We start from the raw sequence: 20,040 nt of genomic DNA, 5'->3' as shown, positions 1-20,040 counted from the left end.
TAAAATCTTATCACGCACAGGCTTGAGTGTTTACGTTTACATTTGCAAAGTAGCACTTTCCGACCTGCACCGCCAACGATTTATGTACAAGAAATGGCTTTTTCGACTGCATTTAATGGAAATAAAAATTCATATTTGTGTTAGTTCCATGCAGATATAATAAAGGGAGATGGCACTATGGACCTTCGCTGGATTTCTCCTTGAAGCCGGTGCGGTATTACATACTCGATAATATTAGCAGGGTACTACTCACGATAGCTTTTTTTTTGTATTTAGTGTTGTGTGGCAGCTGCACTTACTTTAAATAGGTTTTTATGGCCCTTAAGTGAACTCCACCGTGGCAGAAAGAACCGCACCTGCTCGTAAGCATTTGTTTTACCTCAGAATTAACTCCCCGCACATTAAAACGTGTTATTACAGCATATGTTTGATTAAAATAAGTTTTTTATGTAAAACAACAGCATCGCCCGGGAGAGTAAATAACCTTGCGCGCGCTGCGAAACAACGATTTCTCGCAGCTCGATAGTCGTGCGATCGAGATGTACCGTTTGGCAAGCGTGCTACCAAATTACATAGGTGTAACATTATATTACATAATTAGCTGTTTGTTAAACGTACCTAGTAATTTTCCAGTTCAAGGAACTAAAAATTGCGCCCGGGCATATGCGTCCTTTTCATATTACGATTAGCGCCCTTATCTACACTTGTTTTAAAATACAAAGTGTTATTGTTTCATTGTGATTAAACATATAAAGGAGTAACACTTACTAATATGAAACATAATTCTCTCAAAAATTTGAAAAGATAATTTTTCTAGAATGCCGTTTCATCTTAGCAACAATAGTATACTTCGCAAATCACATTTTGGGTGTTAGAAGGGTTGCTCTACTGAGAATTCCATTTACACGTTCGCTCACTACATCTTACAAGCATTAAATAGTAAAATTGCGCCGGTTGGTATTTTGCGCGACCTTTCTAAGGCATTAGACTATTTGAATCACAATGTTCTCCTAGACAAATTGACGTTTTACGGGATTGATGGTATAGCCAACTAATGGATAACGTAAGATCTAACCGAAAGAATACACAAAGTTGTACTTTATATTTCAAGCAGGGACATAATTCTGACGGCAGAACTCACGTATGGGGTTGCCCAAGGTTCATTCTTAGGTCCATTACTATTACTCATATATGTAAACTATCTTTGGTCTAGTACACAACAGGCAGAATTAGTTATTTTTGTAGATGATACTAATCTTGTAAACAAGTCAAGCAGACATTCAGAAACAGAAGGAATGGCAAAGGAAGTTCTTAAAAGTATCATTGATTGGTTTTCTGCCAATGATCTCACCCTCAGTTTTAAGAAAGCACAACATATTCAGTTCTGCACGTCTAGAGTTACTACACTAAGGATAAGTGTAACACATGATGAGGAAATAATAGAGTGGAAACTTCAAAATTGCTAGGGTCCATATTGATGAGAATTTAAAGTGAAAAAAAGCGCATTTTGGTACTCCTAAAACAGCTTAGTTCAGCCACAGTTGTGCATAGATTCACTACAAATCTTGGCGTAGACACATATTTTCATATGTAATAGTGTTTTGGGATAGCTCATCTTTACGAAAAGAAGTTTTTATGGCACAAAAACGTGCTGTAAGTATAATGTGTAGTGCGTACCCACGATCATCTTGTAGACATCTGTCTCAGGAGCTAGGCATTCTGATTATTGCTTCACAATATATTTATTCCGTAATGAAGTTTATTGTAAATAATCCACTACTGTTCAAATGAAACAATGAGGTACGTAATTACAGTACAAGAAGGAAAAATGACATTCATTACACCACATCAAAGTGGTCTTTAGCGCAAAAATGAGAGCACAATGCTGCAAGAAAAATTTTTTATCACTTACCTAGTGATGTAAAGCGTCTGATAGACAGCACAGTAAGATTTGATAACAAACTGAGAATGTAACTCCTTGACCACTCCTTCTATTCCGCTGAAGAATTTCTATTACTGCAGTGTGTAAAAGGTGATGGGTAGGAATTACTAAACTGCAAAATGATCCATGGAACATGTAATAAACTGTCGCAGACGGGGTGCTAATCGCAATAAAAAAGGCGCACACGGGCCATATTTATTTCCTCAAATGGAAAGTCATCTAAAATTTCTCTCTACCTATCAAGTTGTCCTTGATAGCCGACCAGAAACAAATGTATCCAGATGAAGCACACATAACACACAGTATGTTTTGAAGTTAACTACCTGTAAAATGAAATTACGGAGTCAAAAAACTGTCAATCGGGCTAGTGAGCTTTTTGAATACTTCTTCTTTCTCCAGTTTTCTTCTTTTTATTTATTTATTTATTTTTTTTTGAGTACCCGATAGTTTCTTTTTACTTGCAGCAGATTCAGACATCTACCAATACAACTAACCAAAATATGATAAAATATTCCACACAGATTATAAATAAAACCCAATGTTATTATAATGGACTGTGCAAAATAATAAAATAATCTATGTTTTATTTCTACACCTCACTGATACGGCAACACTTAATCTTCGAAATTATAGCAGACTCGCGTTGGTAACGTGCAGTTAATTTCCACTAAACAACCGTTTTACACTAACTCCTTTCACAAAATTAGCATTCCACCACACGAATTCAGCAAGTTTCTTTCAGTATAAAGTACATAAGGACATACAATCGAACGATGCAGTCCAAATTTCAACAGGTGATTAACAACGTAGCTGCACACTCTCTCTGACAGTGCCACCTGTGTTTGTTTTTTATTTCAGAGGAGTTCAAGTGGTATGCGTATATCGCGAAACTGATTGTCTTTCTGCGCATGACGTCACCATAGGGGCACCGAGGCGTTCGAGAAAGACAGGCCGCGGCGCGTACGTCACGAAGGTAGGCCGAGCTCGCTCGCACATCTCAGGAGACAAACTGCGCTTCTACACCTGTTAACTCCTAACTGGGTGTGTATGTACAAACGAGAATTGCATCTTATACTGGAATCCTCTATTATGGAATCTTACTGTTATTAGTCCTACAATGCTCGGAAGTTCATATGAACACTAACAACTTTAGGGCTGTACGGGGGTACAATAAAATTAAAATCATGTCAACATGGTTATCAATTGCATAAGGCACCACATACTGTACGAAATGATGACTTTTACGCAGAAGAGACTAAATGCTACAAATGAGCTGTTACACCATTCATGTCGAGAATTGATTTTAAATTTTGTTGTACGAGTAGCAATCGGTCACACTTTATAATACCAGATTCCAGTAGAAGATGCAATTCTCGTTAAAACGTACAGGCCCAGCTGCGAGTTAACCGGTGTAGAAACGCGTTTTGTTTCCTGAGTTAAGGGAGCGAGCTAGCTCAGGCCAACCTTCGTGACGTACCACCTTGTTTGAGAAGCGTGACAAGGAATGTTGTTGCCAGTTATTGGTTTAGTTTCAGTTGGTTTTGCGGTGTTGGGCATCGTCTTAAAATGCTTAGCTGTTGTAGGGGAACATAACATTACACCAATACCCAAAAACGGAAACAGGAGTATACCGCTTATTTACAGGCCCATATCACTAAAGTCGATTTGCAGTAGGGTTTTGGAACATATACTGTGTTCGAACATTATGAATTACCTCGAAGAAAACGATTTATTGACACACAGTCAGCACGGATTCAGACAAAATCGTTCTTGTGAAACACCACTATCTCTTTATGCTCATGCAGTGATGAGTGTTATTGACAGGGGATGTCAAATTGATTCCATATTTTTAGACTTCCAGAAGGCTTTCGACACCGTTCCTTACCAGCGCTTTCTAACAAAACAGCATGCCTATTGAATATCGCCTCAGTTCTGCTGCTGGATGCGTGATTTCCTGTCAGAAAGGTCACAGTTCGTAGTAATGGACGGAAAGTCATCGAGTAAAACGAAAGTAATATCCGGCGTTTCCCAAGGAAGAGTTACAGGTCCTCTATTGTTATGATCTGTATTAACGACTTAGGAGACAATCTGAGTTGCCCTAGTAGATTATTTGCAGGTGATGCCATCATTTACCGTCTTGTAAAGTCATCAGATGACCTAAACTAATTGCAAAATGACTTAGATAAGATATCTGTATGGTGTGAAAAGTGGCAACTGACCCTGAATAAAGAAAAGTGTGAAGTTATTCACATGGGTACTAAATGAAATCCGCTAAATTTCGATTGCGCGATAGGTCACAAAAATCTGAAGGCTGTAAATTCAACTTAATACTTAGGGATTACAATTTCAAATAATCTAAATTGGAACTATCACATAGATAATGTTGTGGATAGAGCCAACCAAAGACTGCGATTCATTGTCAGAACACTTAGTAGGTGCCACTGGTCTACTAAAGAGACTGCTTACACCACGCTTGTCCGCCCTTTTCAGGAGTATTGCTGTGCGGTGTGGGATCCGCATCAGAGGGGACTGACGGATGACATCGAAAAATTTCAGAGAAGAGCGGCTTCTTTTGTATTATCGAGAAATAGGGGAGATATTGCCACAGGCATGATATGTGAGTTGCAGTGGCAATGTTTAAAACAAAGGCGTTTTTCATTGCGACGGGATCTTCTCATGAAATTTCAAGCACCAGTTTTCTCCTCAGATTCCGAAAACATTCTGTTGTTACACACCTACATGGGGAGAAATGATCATCACGATAAAATAAGGAAAATCAGGGCACGCACAGAAAAATTTAAGTGCTTGTTTTTTTCCGAGCCCAGCTAGAGAGTGGAACGGCAGAAAGATATCTTACAGGTGGTTCATTGAACCCTCTGCCAGACACTTTATTGTGAATAGCAGAGTAATCACGTAGATGTAGATGTGAACATTTGTCGCAGAGCAAAAAGGCGAAAAGTACGGACGTAAACTATCATTCGTTATGGAAAGACCCTCAGCAGCTGAAAGTCTAGTTTAAAAAGTGCTAAAGGAAAGTCCGTTTCAACGATATGTTCGGTACATTTCATACCCAGTAATGAGATCTGTGACCGACAAGCATAACTACTTTTTTCCGATTATTTCCAAAGGCAGCGGGCTAGAAGTTAAAGTATCATTATTGCATGGTTAGCTAACTCTTTGCGATTTGTGTTGGCAACGCCGAGCAGGTGTTACGTTAACACTTCTTGTAGCACGTCTCCCCTCTCCGCAACAGCAGTGAAGTTATGCCCTTCACTCCGCTACTCACCTACGCGAACCGATTTCTTTTGTGCCACTTGTTCTTCGCAAGTCGCAACTCTGCCGAAAGCACCATGAGACGTACACTACTGGCCATTAAAATTGCTACACCAAGAAGAAATGCAGATGATAAACGGGTATTCATTCACAAATATATTATACTGGAATTGACAAGTGATTACATTTTAACGCAATTTGGGTGCATAGATCCTCAGAAATCAGTTCCCAGAACAACCACCTCTGGCCGTAATAACGGCCTTGATACGCCTGGGCATTGAGTCAAACAGAGCTTGGGTCGCGTGTACAGGTACAGCTGCCGATGCAGTTTCAACACGATGCCACAGTTCATCAAGAGTAGTGACTGGCGTGTTGTGACGAGCCAGTTGCTCGGCCACCATTGACCAGACGTTTTAAAATGATGAGAGATTTGGAGAATGTGCTGGCCAGGGCAGGAGTCGAAAATTTTCTGTATCCAGAAAGGCCCGTACAGGACATGCGACATGCCGTCGTGCATTATCCTGCTGAAATGTAGGGTTCCGCAGGGATCGAATGAAGGGTAGAGCCACGGGTCGTAACACATCTGAAATGAAACGTCCACCGTTCAAAGTGCCGTCAATGCGAACAAGAGGTGACCGAGACGTGTAACCAATGGCACCCCATACCATCACGCCGGGTGATACGCCAGTATGGCGATGACGAATACATGCTTCCAATGTGCGTTCACCGCGATGTCGCCAAACACGGTTGCGACCATCATGATGCTGTAAACAGAGCCTGGATTCATCCGAAAAAATGACATTTTGCTATTCGTGCACCCAGGTACGTCGTTGAGTACACCATCGCAGGCGCTCCTGTCTGTGATGCAGCGTCTAGGGTAACCGCAACCACGGTCTCCGAACTGATAGTCCTTGCTGCTGCAAACGTCGTCGAACTGTTCGTGCAGATGGTTGTTGTCTTGCAAACGTCCCCATCTGTTGACTCAGGGATCGATACGTGGCTGCACGATCCGTCATAGCGATGCGGATAAGATGGCTGTCATCTCGACTGCTAGTGATACGAGGCCGTTGGGATCCAGCACGGCGTTCCGTATTTCCCTCCCGAACCCACCGATTCCATATTCTGCTAACAGTCATTGGATATCGACCAACGCTAGCAGCAATGTCGCGATAGGGTAAACCGCAATCGCAATCGCAATCGCGGTAGGCTACAATCCGACCTTTATCAAAGTCGGAAACGTGATGGTACGCATTTCTCCTCCTTACACGAGGGATCACAACAACGTTTCATCAGGGAACGCCGGTCAACTGCTGTTTGAGTTTCCTCATGTCATCACGTTGTAGGTGTCGCCACCGGCGCCAACCTTGTGTGAATGCTCTGAAAAGCTAATCATTTGCATATCCCAGTATCTTCTTCCTATCGGTTAAATTTCGCGTCTGTAGCACTTCATCTTCGTGTTGTAGCAATTTTAATGGTCAGTAGTGTATTTTTAAACAATATTGGTGTCTGTATTTTTACAGGTATCATGAATGTTTGTTCAATAACTTTCAAGACTGGCGTATTACAAGTTGTATAAGGCGCCCAGCTTGTAAGCCCTAGGTGCCTGCGCCTTGAAGCACCCTTTACTAAACACGACCCTGTAGAGGTGCATGGACCAAATCACGCCTTAAGCTTAATTGTTAGTTTCACGCTTTGCCATATCTGGCAGCTGATACTAGAAGTTCCGAAATCAGCGTCACGGGGAAAAGATCCTACGAACTATCTGGGGAAAATATCCACTAGGGTACCTTTGCCCCAGAACGTTTCTTTCTTCGGTATTAATACTGAACATAACTTAACTTAAAGGTCACTACTTCACATCGAATTATTCAGTAGTAATAAGACCAGTTCTGCTTCGTTTGACAGAGATTATGAGAGAAAAACGCCCTCCACGCCGTTGCCTTCGAAAACGTTAATGAAGGTCAAGAAGCTAATAGAAAATAGATCTTCCCTTAGTAAGGTAGCTAAAAGGCTTGGATGTAATGAAATAATCTCTTACGTGAAAGACTTAAAGCAGCCCATGGAGTGGCATCATTAGAGTGTTTTAAGAGAATATTTTTTTCACACAGAGGAAATATATTTGGTGAAACAGTATCAAACTGGATTGTATGTTCTGTAGCCTTTGGACATTGGCTTATCAGTCTACCAAAAGCAAACCACCAGTTTCATAAAGAAACAAAGTGGCCGGAGAATACTGGGTTTGCTCATTCATCGCTGAGACAACTGGAGAAAATCAATATCGGGAGGATAATGCGGTTCAATAACGCACAAATGAAACTTTTTTGAGCAACTTGGAAACTTTGATATCTAACTATAGCTTGCCGCCCCCATCGAGTCTAGAATGAATATGAAACTAGAATACAGACTGTGATGGGTAAATTACTAATAATTATGCTCCTACAATGTGTTTTCTTGTGTTAAAGTATTTTGTATCTATATTAGTGAAATTTTAGGTTCATGTTTTGATGTTTAACACGATAATGATGATGGAGGCAATGATGATGATGATCGAGATGATAGTGACGATTTTGTTATAGTAAAACATTATACAAGTTAATAATGGCATTACCTGTCAAATGCTGTACTTCTCCTTTACTCTGATACGTTTATAATAATTTATTTTTGTGTGGTATTTTAACCCATACTCATAGAATGTTTACCACAGGCCTGGGACAAAGATCCATGTTCTTCATATGCATCATTTTGTTAAATATAAATTTTATACATCATACAATCAATCTTCAACTTATGGTATCGTGTAAAGTAGATCCTAGGCGCATTGTGCACAATTTTCATTCTCATATAACCAGAAAATCAGGAGGGAGAAACAGAAAAGTGTTAAGTGCGCACCTTTGCCTCCCGCCCATCATATATCTAGAAAACGCAATACGTAACAAAACTTTGGAAAAACCTACAGGGAAACAAAGTATTTTGATAATCAACGAAATTAAATGTACAAGTTTTTCAGGCTTCTATAATTTTTCAGGTATGAAGTAACGGGTCTGAAATTTTTTTCCGGTTTCATTCGTTAAAAAAAATTTCTTAGGCCCTAACTAAAGTTAGGAATACATTTTTGACCTACTTCTTGACAGGGTAGATATGCACAATGGGTATGAATCTATTTGCTCGCTACATTGGTACTTGCCTGTCAGTTGCCAACTATTGTAAATCAGTCTATAATGGACGCAAGCATACACAAAAATTTCATTCTAGTATCTTTATTTGCGAAAAAAGTAAAACTCTTTAATCTATACTCCGAGGCATTGCTTATTTCGTCAGATATACACAGCTCTAGAAGGAGCGATACAGAGCGCACTCTCAGAGGTTCACCCGAAAAGAAAAGAAACCTTAATGTGACTCACAATTTTTTTCGAAAGAATTCAGTCTGTTATCAAAAAGATAAAGTCTGGCCCCTCAATACTTATCTATGTTGAATACCAGCACTAAAAGGGCGTTAAAAATGAATCCTCAACCCATTGGGCATATAGAAATCATTACAACGGGAATTAACGCTAACATTTTAAATGCCGGCTTAATTTCCTCATGCGTTATCTTAATGCCAATCTACATGAAGCATGTAACAATGAAAGAGTTTTAGCAATAAGATGGGTTTAGTGGGCAGACCTTTTATGCAATATTCGCTGTACGAGTATTTTAGTATGAAACGTTTCAGTTCCTACACGTATCACAGTCCTAGATGCGATGAGGAGAAATAGGAATTTCAACCGTGGGTCTCCAAACGCCAAGTAACTGACTCTTCCGCAACGCCGCCGTTTTACTCGCGTAATTATCGTAGAACGTAATTTCGAATCTCCGGAACCTTTATCACTGGCGTTTCCCACGAACTGTGCCGCCCAGCCAGTCCTTGAACCTAGTGCGAGTGAGAGAGAATTATTGAAAGGCAATGGACGTCAATAACTGTTCTCTTTGTCTTTGAAGTGCACTCAGAAGCTTCCGCTACGGAACCCATTAAAGACATTCAACGGTACTACGAAGTTTCTGCCTACAGTACTGGGTATTCCCACATTACTGTGCCCCTCCGCTGAACGTCGATAATACAATGGCAAGGACTGCACTTTGCTGTCTGTTGCGCTCTCTGTTCTTGTCTGAGTCATAACGTAATTCTGTACATCAGTGTTTCCCAGCGTGTGGGTCGCGAGCCCCCGGGGGGTAGCAAAGCCTTGCTCAGGGGGTCGCGGTCGCAGGAGAAAACAGTTGCAGCATGACTGGTAACGCATGTTTTATGACGATCATCTGCTATGGTATAAATGTCACATGGAAGTGATATGGTTTAGTGAAAGCACCTAATTCCCTCACGTTCAGATCTGGTACTTATATATAATAATGAATACGAATTTAATTTAAACCTGTTGAAGAGTTCAAATATCAAACACTTGCAGCAGTGAGAAGCAACATGAGGCATATCGATCTCCTCCCACTTCTGCGGAATGGAACAAGGGCGGCGGGTGTCACTAAGTCTTATACAGATAGTATTTACCTCTGAGAGGTTTTGCAGGGAGAGGGAAAAGACAACATCAACTTCCGGGCTGGAACGGCGGCGCAGTGCAGAGGGAGCGTTTTGTGTATTACTGACAACTTAGTTTACGTGCCAATCATCTGTTCTGATAAAAATATAACACGGAACGAGAACAATTTATGAAAGCGCATTCAAAAGATGCTCACGTTCGAATGTGACACAAAATGGCTGCAGCAGCAAGCACACAGCTCACGTGCAAGATTTGGCACCACGGATACTAGAATGCATTTCAGTAACAAGCTTCGAACCAAACAACAGATCGCTAGGATTGGCAGCTGTGAGACAAGGCACGAAGTACAACAATTTATACCGAGAGGATCTAGGATGCTGTATAACTGACATTTGTTGACTTTGTCAACAGCCGTAATTCAGTTCCACTTTTCTGAAGTCATTTCCAGGCTTTAACCCTAGATACACCAATGCATTTTCCATAACGTGCATTACCAAGGAGGGGATTACTTAATGCCCACCATAAAAAATTAAAATTCGTTGATTATTGTTGACTTATATTACCAAGATAATTTTTAAATAGATGTAAACAGAGTCCAGAAATACCTTTCAATACACTCTTAACAATATCAACGCAATTTCAATAACGTGTACTACTAATGGGGACAGGGCAATATACAGGAAAATCCAAAATTCCCCTTACAAACCTCTAGCACTTCTGGAGGGGACTGAGTACATAATATTTCCAATAGGTACCCGTGCCAGGAAACGTATCGTTACCGTGCTGCAACCTTTTTAACACATGTCGGTAACACCACCAATTTTATACGTAGTTTATTTGGCGGGCGTGGCCGGCCGGATTGGCCGTGCGGTTCTAGGCGCTACAGTCTGGAACCGAGCGACCGCTACGTCGCAGGTTCGAATCCTGCCTCGGGCATGGATGTGTGTGTTGTCCTTAGGTTAGATAGGTTTAATTAGTTCTAAGTTCTAGGCGACTGATGACCTCAGAAGTTAAGTCGCATACTGCTCAGAGCCATTTTTTGGCTGGCGAGCCCCAGTACATCACCTTTTACCGTTCCACTTGTTAATAATCAAAGGAACAAAAACGAAAATTTATCTGTTTCACAAACGCTCTTGTTTACAGTTAAACCCGTTTTTGTACTTTCCAAAGGAGGGCTAGTATTCTGATCGACTACAAGTAAGGTTAGATGTGGCAACCACCAAGTTCGATATACACATTGTACCTACGAATAATGTTGTGGTACACACCCTCTATCGCAGCTCTTGTCGCTGCACTCTGCCCCTCAACGACCATAAATCGTGCTACCAGATCTTCTTCTGTCTCTACAAGAATGTCATAGACCAAACTTCATTCCACCCAAAAGGAAAAAGTCCAATCAAGTATAATCCAATGATCGTGGAGACAACACGACTGGACCACCTCTGCCTATCCATCTGTGCCCGAATCAATGGTCTGAATGTTCCCGAACATGACGTGAAAAGTAAGCGGATGCGTCGTCACGCTGGAACTACATGTCTTGACGGATATCCAGTGCCACAGTACCCAACAACACGCCCAGTACTTGCTGTAGAAAGGTGAAGTAGATGGGATTCACGGGCTTAGGAGGAGGCACGTACAGTCCCATCACATGACCATCCAAAGTACCTGCCCAAACTTTAGTACCAAATCTGTATTGGGATGCATGGACATGCGTGGCACGTCACTATTTCAAGAACTGAAAATACAACCCCTAGTAAATTTACATTCACCTATGAAAATATTGCGCCATGGAAATAGTTAGGGTTCTCTGATACAGCGGGGCAAGAGCTGTGTACAAACTCAACGCATGGTGCAAAATGGGTTGGCGTTAGTGAGTGTACCCGTTGGAGGTGGTGTGGAGGTGGTTGTTGGTCGTGCAGATCATACCATACTGTGCTGGGAGCACATCCATCGCACGCACAAGTGCTCGTGTACTCTTAGACGGATTCTCTTCTTGCTGAACGACTTTTTTCTATTCGAGTGTTCGCCCTCTCCTTGGAACACAACAGAGGATGAAGGGATCCCTTTCTCGAAGCCGTTGCTGATTAGGACGAAAAGGGTATGCAATGGAGTCGGGCGGTGTTGATAACGATCTTGATAAAGGCGACCAGCAGCTCTTGGATTACCATGAGCTTCGCCACGTAGAAGGATCACGACGGTGTATTCTACAAACTTGTACTGAACCATGTTGATCTGCTGCAGCACGGAAACTGTACGTTTCTGGACGTGGTTTCCAGTTCAAAATGTTGTCTATTCAGTTCCCTCTGCAAGTTTGCAAAAAAAAAAAAAATGGTTGAAATAGCTCTGAGCACTATGGGACTTCACATCTGAGGTCATCAGTCCCCTAGACTTAGAACCATTTAAACCTAACTGACCTAAGGACATCAGACACATCCATGAACGAGGCAGAACGCGAACCTGCGACTGTAGCAGACGAGTGGTTCCGGACTGAAGCTCCTAGATCCGCTCAGCCACAGCGGCCGGCTTACAAGTCTGCATGGGGAATTTTAGAGCAACCTGTATAAACACAAAAAATTAAACAAAGTTAATTTCCTTAATTGCTGTTGACTTTTATGCACAATATACCTTTTAAAGAAATACTGAAGTCTAAACGAGGTCCTGAATCTGTAAATACTGAGTATGAGATTCATTTCCGAATGTGACATCTACTATTAAGACCTCAATTTTTCGGTTACATGTAACTGAAAAATTTAAAACATTTATGGAATCTGGTAGGAGAATGCATTAAAACCAATTAACTCTTTCATAATTAAGAAAGTAATGTTACTGATTAGATTACAGTATTTTCAAATGGTGGGCGCAAAACACCCTCAGCACCCCCCCCCTCCCCCTTCTCGCCCTTCTCCCCCTCCCCCTTCTCCCCCAGTTTCTTGCTATTGCCAGTGTTAAAGAGCCCTGCCGGCTAAGTACGGCAGTGATTCGAGAGGCAGACAACGGGAACCACAAACCAAAGCTATCTCAAACGCCACGACAGACGTTTTTTTCGGAGAACAGCGCTCACGCCCTAATTCTTTCTGAAAACAAAGGAGGAGCTTTGAGGGCGCGAAGAACAACACGGGACTCAACAGGTGGTGGAGGCGTGGTGTGGTGTTATCCCACCTGTTCCGTGTGTCTGCAGGGAGGCCGGGCCCAGCCCAGTACCGCAGTTCGCCCTTCGGCCGTTCCTGGGACAGCTACAACCTCACCTGGCAGGTCGAGAGCTACCCGCCGCTCGAGGAGGTGCGAGTGCTCTACCGTCGCCTCATGGTAAGTCATAACCCGCTAGAACCAACAGTCTGCAGTTATCATGAATGTGAAATAATTCCTAGCAAACCACCAGCTGTACCAACACCAGCTTTCTTTTACTTCTAGTCATAAATTTTCTTTTTCATATGACAGTGACACAGGGCACAGTCTCTAGAGTAGTCCAGAAATTTCTGAAACCAGTGGTGCGTGTTGCATCAGAAAGAATCATATTTACATGAATTTTGGGCGTGAAGCAAACCTTCAGGATCAGAAACACGAAATATTGAAACATGTAACACTTCTCCTACTAAAACGTGATAATCCTCCAAGGATCATTTTTCTGTTTAGCTTGACACTGTTAAAAACCTACATAATGAAGACTTTAAATCGTGTTTTTGAAAGAACACGATCTGGCTGCACTATATATTTTCCATTCTCTAAGAGCTAGGGGACGCCACGCCCCCCTTGCCCCCAGGTATATGAGACTTCGATTCATAAATATATACCTTTAATCACAGATTTCCTGGGTGTTCTCTTTCCATTGCAAATGACATCAGAGAAATTTACGTTTGAGGAAGTTCCAAGAACTGGTAAAACACACACACACACACACACACACACACATAAACACACGCGGTCGCGACTGATGCAGTCTCATCTCAGCTACGGTGGTACTTGGCTGTTCGTAGAAATGGGCCAATTGTCTCTCTACAGTGTTGTGAAGGTTGATTGCATGATACAAATGGAATCATTGAATAACGGCAAGACGCGCCAGTCGTCGAAAATTATGGTGACAATTACATCTTTGCAATGCATTCAATATTCAGAAAGAAATTGTTAAAATTTCCTTTTTTGTGGTGAAAAAGGGGTCATTGTAGAAGGTAACAGCCGTTGTAGCATCAGTCAATTAGTGGCGGCCTCAAATTAACACCGAACTCATGTATTATGTACGGCAGGACGAAGCTTGTTCCTCTCTGTGGCAGCCAGCAACTTTTCTGCAGCTGTTATCTCTCACAGCTGTTCTTTGTTATGCTAACTGCCGACGTTAAGTCGATAGTTCAAGGCGTTAACCAATACCAGTCGATAATTCACAGGAAACTAATACGAAACTGACTGCATAAACGTATGACTGTGCACAAATCTCAGACACTTACGTCGCGCTTACGTGTTAAAAGTGATTGCATCAAGGGTGTCAAAAATACTTGTTACAGATAGAAAACAATGCTTTTGATAGTATGTTACTAACCGGTGCTGCGAAGCTGCTGCTCAGTAAACGGGGAGCTACTGCAACCACAATTCACCCACTGCTAATCACTCAAAAATATGTTCAAATGTGTGTGAAATCTTATGGGACTTAACTGCTAGGGTCATCAGTCCCTAAGCTTACACACTACTTAACGCAACGCAAGTGTTTCAATCGCCATCTGTTATCTACAATGAGCGAAGCTACATAACGATTTACACCTAATAATTAACACTCATGATAGTACTTGACACTGGATAGTACGATGCAAATTTAATCTTGCCTTGCCGCCATAATTTAAGTATTTTATGTTCATCATTTCACCTGCAAGAGTCTATTATTGTTCTAATCGAGTGGCCGGAAACTGGTAAAGCTGAATATTTATCGAAGAGGTCATCCATCTTTACTTAGACTGAAAGATAGAAAAAAATCGCTCGTATACGATAGATCTTCACAGTTATGATCAGAGGAATATCCCCCCAACAATTAGACGAACATCTATGCCGTCCTTAACTGTGATGCAAACGGTGAAACACGATCACTCCTAAGTTAACCACTCTTGGGACTTGCTCCCTCTCAAAACCACTCTTCTGAAAATTACATACAAGAAATCGACAGTTTATTATTATCAAATAGTATGAAAGTAAATGAAGAATGGTTATTCATAGTTTTATAATAATACAGTACGATAGCTGAGCGCTGGGAAATTATAGATGTATTATCACGTGGTCTACTATTAAATTAAGGATGATTATTCATAGATTTATATCAATATAGTACGATAACTGTCAAACTACAGAGATTTAGGAACCAGGTTTTAAATTGTAAGACATTTCCAGGGGCAGATGTGGACTCTGACCACAATCTATTGGTTATGACCTGTAGATTAAAACTGAAGAAACTGCAAAAAGGTGGGAATTTAAGGAGATGGGACCTGGATAAACTGAAAGAACCAGAGGTAGTACAGAGTTTCAGGGAGAGCATAAGGGAACAATTGACAGGAATGGGGGAAAGAAATACAGTAGAAGAAGAATGGGTAGCTTTGAGGGATGAAGTAGTGAAGGCAGCAGAGGATAAAGTAGGTAAAAAGACGAGGGCTAGTAGAAATCCTTGGGTAACAGAAGAAATATTGAGTTTAATTGATGAAAGGAGAAAATATAAAAATGCAGTAAATGAAGCAGGCAAAAAGGAATACAAACGTCTCAAAAATGAGATTGACAGGAAGTGCAAAATGGCTAAGCAGGGATGGCTAGAGGACAAATGTAAGGATGTAGAGGCTTATCTCACTAGGGGTAAGATAGATACTGCCTACAGGAAAATTAAAGAGACCTTTGGAGATAAGAGAACCACTTCTAGGAACATCAAGAGCTCAGATGGAAACCCAGTTCTAAGCAAAGAAGGGAAAGCAGAAAGGTGGAAGGAGTATATAGAGGGTCTATACAAGGGCGATGTACTTGAGGACAATATTATGGAAATGGAAGAGGATGTAGATGAAGATCAAATGGGAGATACTATACTGCGTGAAGAGTTTGACAGAGCACTGAAAGACCTGAGTCGAAACAAGGCCCCCGGAGTAGACAACATTCCATTGGAACTACTGACGGCCTTGGGAGAGCCAGTCCTGACAAAACTCTACCATCTGGTGAGCAAGATGTATGAAACAGGCGAAATACCCTCAGACTTCAAGAAGAATATAATAATTCCAATCCCAAAGAAAGCAGGTGTTGACAGATGTGAGAATTACCGAACAATCAGTTTAATAAGCCACAGCTGCAAAATACTAACACGAATTCTTTACAGACGAATGGAAAAACTGGTAGAAGCCGACCTCGGGGAAGATCAGTTTGGTTCCCGTAGAAATACTGGAACACGTGAGGCAATACTGACCTTACGACTTATCTTAGAAGAAAGATTAAGGAAAGGCAAACCTACGTTTCTAGCATTTGTAGACTTAGAGAAAGCTTTTGACAATGTTGACTGGAATACTCTCTTTCAAATTCTAAAGGTGGCAGGGGTAAAATACAGGGAGCGAAAGGCTATTTACAATTTGTACAGAAACCAGATGGCAGTTATAAGAGTCGAGGGACACGAAAGGGAAGCAGTGGTTGGGAAGGGAGTAAGACAGGGTTGTAGCCTCTCCCCGATGTTATTCAATCTGTATATTGAGCAAGCAGTGAAGGAAACAAAAGAAAAATTCGGAGTAGGTATTAAAATCCATGGAGAAGAAATAAAAACTTTGAGGTTCGCCGATGACATTGTAATTCTGTCAGAGACAGCAAAGGACTTGGAAGAGCAGTTGAACGGAATGGATGGTGTCTTGAAGGGAGGATATAAGATGAACATCAACGAAAGCAAAACGAGGATAATGGAATGTAGTCGAAGTAAGTCGGGTGATGTTGAGGGTATTAGATTAGGAAATGAGACACTTAAAGTAGTAAAGGAGTTTTGCTATTTGGGGAGCAAAATAACCGATGATGGTCGAAGTAGAGAGGATATAAAATGTAGACTGGCAATGGCAAGGAAAGCGTTTCTGAAGAAGAGAAATTTGTTAACATCGAGTGTAGATTTAAGTGTCAGGAAGTCGTTTCTGAAAGTATTTGTATGGAGTGTAGCCATGTATGGAAGTGAAACATGGACGATAACCAGTTTGGACAAGAAGAGAATAGAAGCTTTCGAAATGTGGTGCTACAGAAGAATGCTGAAGATTAGATGGGTAGATCACATAACTAATGAGGAGGTACTAAATCGGATTGGGGAGAAGAGGAGTTTGTGGCACAACTTGACCAGAAGAAGGGATCGGTTGGTAGGACATGTTTTGAGGCATCAAGGGATCACCAATTTAGTATTGGAGGGCAGCGTGGAGGGTAAAAATCGTAGGGGGAGACCAAGAGATGCATACACTAAGCAGATTCAGAAGGATGTAGGTTGCAGTAGGTACTGGGAGATGAAGAAGCTTGCACAGGATAGAGTAGCATGGAGAGCTGCATCAAACCAGTCTCAGGACTGAAGACCACAACAACAACAACATCACGTGGTCTACTATTAAATTAAGGATGATTATTCATAGATTTATATCAATATAGTACGATAACTGTCAAACTACAGCTCGTGGGTGAGACGGTGGCCGTAACCTGTTGGGAGCTGCACCAAGTCACTTGAAATATTGTGGCAAAACCATGGGAACCCAAAGCAATACGCCGGCTGTAGAATTCATTAGACCTAATAATGACGGTGTCCAACATCCAATCAGAGCATCAACAATAACTGGTGATTGGTTGGTCGACGTTCGGTGCAGTATCGGTACTCAGATAGTGAAAAACCAAAACAATAAAGATTTTGCCAGCTTTGCTGTATATATTTATTAGCCTCAAGAGCGGTTTCGTCTTTACATTAAAAGTACGAACGTGAATAAATAAGAAATTGCTTAAGTCACATACATAACATTTTTGTCATTGTTTTAGGCTGATATATTCAGCCAACTGTATGAAAGTGCGTTTAGCTTGAATCCGGGCCTGTAGACAATAAAGATGCAATCGATGTTAAATGTTTCACTGGTAGTGGTTGCGGGCAGTATTCTGATCGTAAATGCAATCAGCGTCTACAAGTGATCATAAGTGTGTATCTTCCACGAGACCTGCCCATCTTTTCTCTGCAGCGGAAATCCAACTTTATTCATACTTAGTTTTTATGCCGCCTCTAAAAGGGAATAGACTGTCACTTTGGAACGAAATTGCGTTTGTAAAATTAACTATGTTGAAGTAAATCACTATGATACATCGTATGTATTGTTGTTAAACTTTCACCAAATTTACAACAACTATTCACTTATTATCAGAGTATTCGTAGAGGTTTGGTTATCTCAAAAAAATAAAGACATATATTATTTTTCTTTTTGTTTGTTGGTACATGACTGCAGCACTGGTGCACAATGAAGTACTCCGCCTCCTTCGTCTTTTCATGTCTTCCGACAGGTATGCTGCGGTCCGACACTAGTCTCTTTTTCCTATGCAGTTTTTACGCTCTGCAGCTCCCTCAACTAGCATGGAGGTACCTGATGTCTTAAAAGATGTCTTACCGTCTTATTTCTCCTTCTTGTCAGTGTTTTCCATATATTCCTGCAGAGAACCTCTGCTTTTTTGGTCATCCTTGCTCCGTCCGTCATGGATTATTTTGCAGCTTAGGAAATAAAATTAAATACTTCGTTTACTTCGTGATCACTCACCGTGATGCTAAGTTTCTTGCTGCTCTCAATTTTGCTACCTCTCCTTACTTTCGTTTTTCTTCGGTTTACTTTCGGTCCGTAATCTGTACTGAACAGGCAATTCATTCCATTCAGCAGATCTCGTAATTCTTCTACACTTTCTCTGTGGATAGTAATGTCCTCAGGTAATACTATCATTGATATCCTTTATCTTGAATCTAAAATTCCACTTTTGAACATTTCTTTTATTTTCGTCACTATTTCTTTTATGTATGCATTGAAAAGCAGGGGCGAATGACGACATCTCTGTCTTAACACCCTTTTTGATCCGAGCATTTCATTCTTGGTGTTCCATTCTTATTGTTCCGTCTTGGCTCTTGTGCATATTGTAGATTACCCTTCTTTCCCTATTGCTTACTCGTATTTGGCGCAGAATATCGAATATCTTATGCCAGTTTACATCGCTCAACGCTTTTTCCGGTTCGACAGTCCAATGAACGTGTCTTGCTATTTATTTAGTATTATTTCCATTAACAACCCCAACGTCAGAATTACCTCTCTGGTGCCTTTACCCTCTCTAAAGTGAAACTGATCGTCATCCAACACAAACTCAGTTTTCTTTTCCATTCTTCTGTATATCATTTTTGTTAGCAACTTGGATGCATGAACTCTGATTAAATTTTCAGTTACCAAGATCGCTAAAATCATTTATTAACGTAGGTGACCGGTTTCTGCAATTCTCTGTTGTTATCTTCGCATCTATGTTTACATTACTACATAATCCTCTCCTTTAGTATATTAAGTGGCGCTATACCATTAATGCCCATGCTGGTATCATGGGCTACACTAGAAGTCGGCCTGTCAATTTTAAAAGAATAGCTATGTACACACATATTATTGCACCGGTTGCAAGTACTCACATTCATCACCTCTTTACTGTAAAGTGGTGATGTGTGAGCACTTGTAATCGGTGCAATAATATGTGTGTACATAGCTGTTCCTTCAAAATTGACAAGCTGATTCCTAGAACAACTCATGATGCCAACATGGACATGCATTGTGCAGCACCACTTCCTATGACGATGGTGATGTTTGGTTTTGTTGGGCGCTCAACTGCGCAGTCAACAGCGCCCATACAAAGTCCCAATTTTTCACACAGTCCTATATCTTCACTCAGTCCAATTTAGCCACTGTCACGAATGATGATGAAATGATGAGGACAACACAAACACCCAGTCCCCGGGCAGAGAAGATCTCCAACCCACCACTTCCTATATCGAAGGAGGAGATTAAGTAATGACGTAAACATAGAGCCGGCCGCGGTGGTTCAAAGGGTTAGCTGCCCTCTGTAATAAAAAAAAAAAACTGAGTGAATGGATCAATAACGAACTTCAACGGGAGTCACGTGACGTCCGCAACGAACAATTGAAACGAACACTAACGAAAAAAATGAGATTAAAAAAAAAAAAGCGGTTCTAGGCGCTCAGTCCGGAAGGGCGCGACTGCTACGGTCGCAGGTTCGAATCCTGCCTCGGGCATGGATGTGTGTGATGTCCTTAGGTTAGTTAGG

The 20,040-nt window shown here is 41.2% G+C and overlaps 1 protein-coding gene across 2 annotated transcripts in view; it reads left to right on the top strand.

Moving 5' to 3' along the window:
* The window catches only part of LOC126262510 (lachesin-like), a 971,377-nt gene that overhangs the window by 867,380 nt on the left and 83,957 nt on the right, over positions 1-20,040 (top strand). For both annotated transcript variants that reach the window (XM_049959183.1, XM_049959182.1), the window contains exon 8: positions 12,920-13,047. In XM_049959183.1, the coding sequence (XP_049815140.1) occupies positions 12,920-13,047 (128 nt within the window). The remainder of the gene's footprint in view (positions 1-12,919; positions 13,048-20,040) is intronic.

This window comes from Schistocerca nitens, chromosome 6 (genome assembly GCF_023898315.1).
Source record: "Schistocerca nitens isolate TAMUIC-IGC-003100 chromosome 6, iqSchNite1.1, whole genome shotgun sequence".
In the NCBI taxonomy this organism is placed as follows: domain Eukaryota; kingdom Metazoa; phylum Arthropoda; class Insecta; order Orthoptera; family Acrididae; genus Schistocerca; species Schistocerca nitens.
This window is presented reverse-complemented; position numbering and strand designations above follow the sequence as displayed.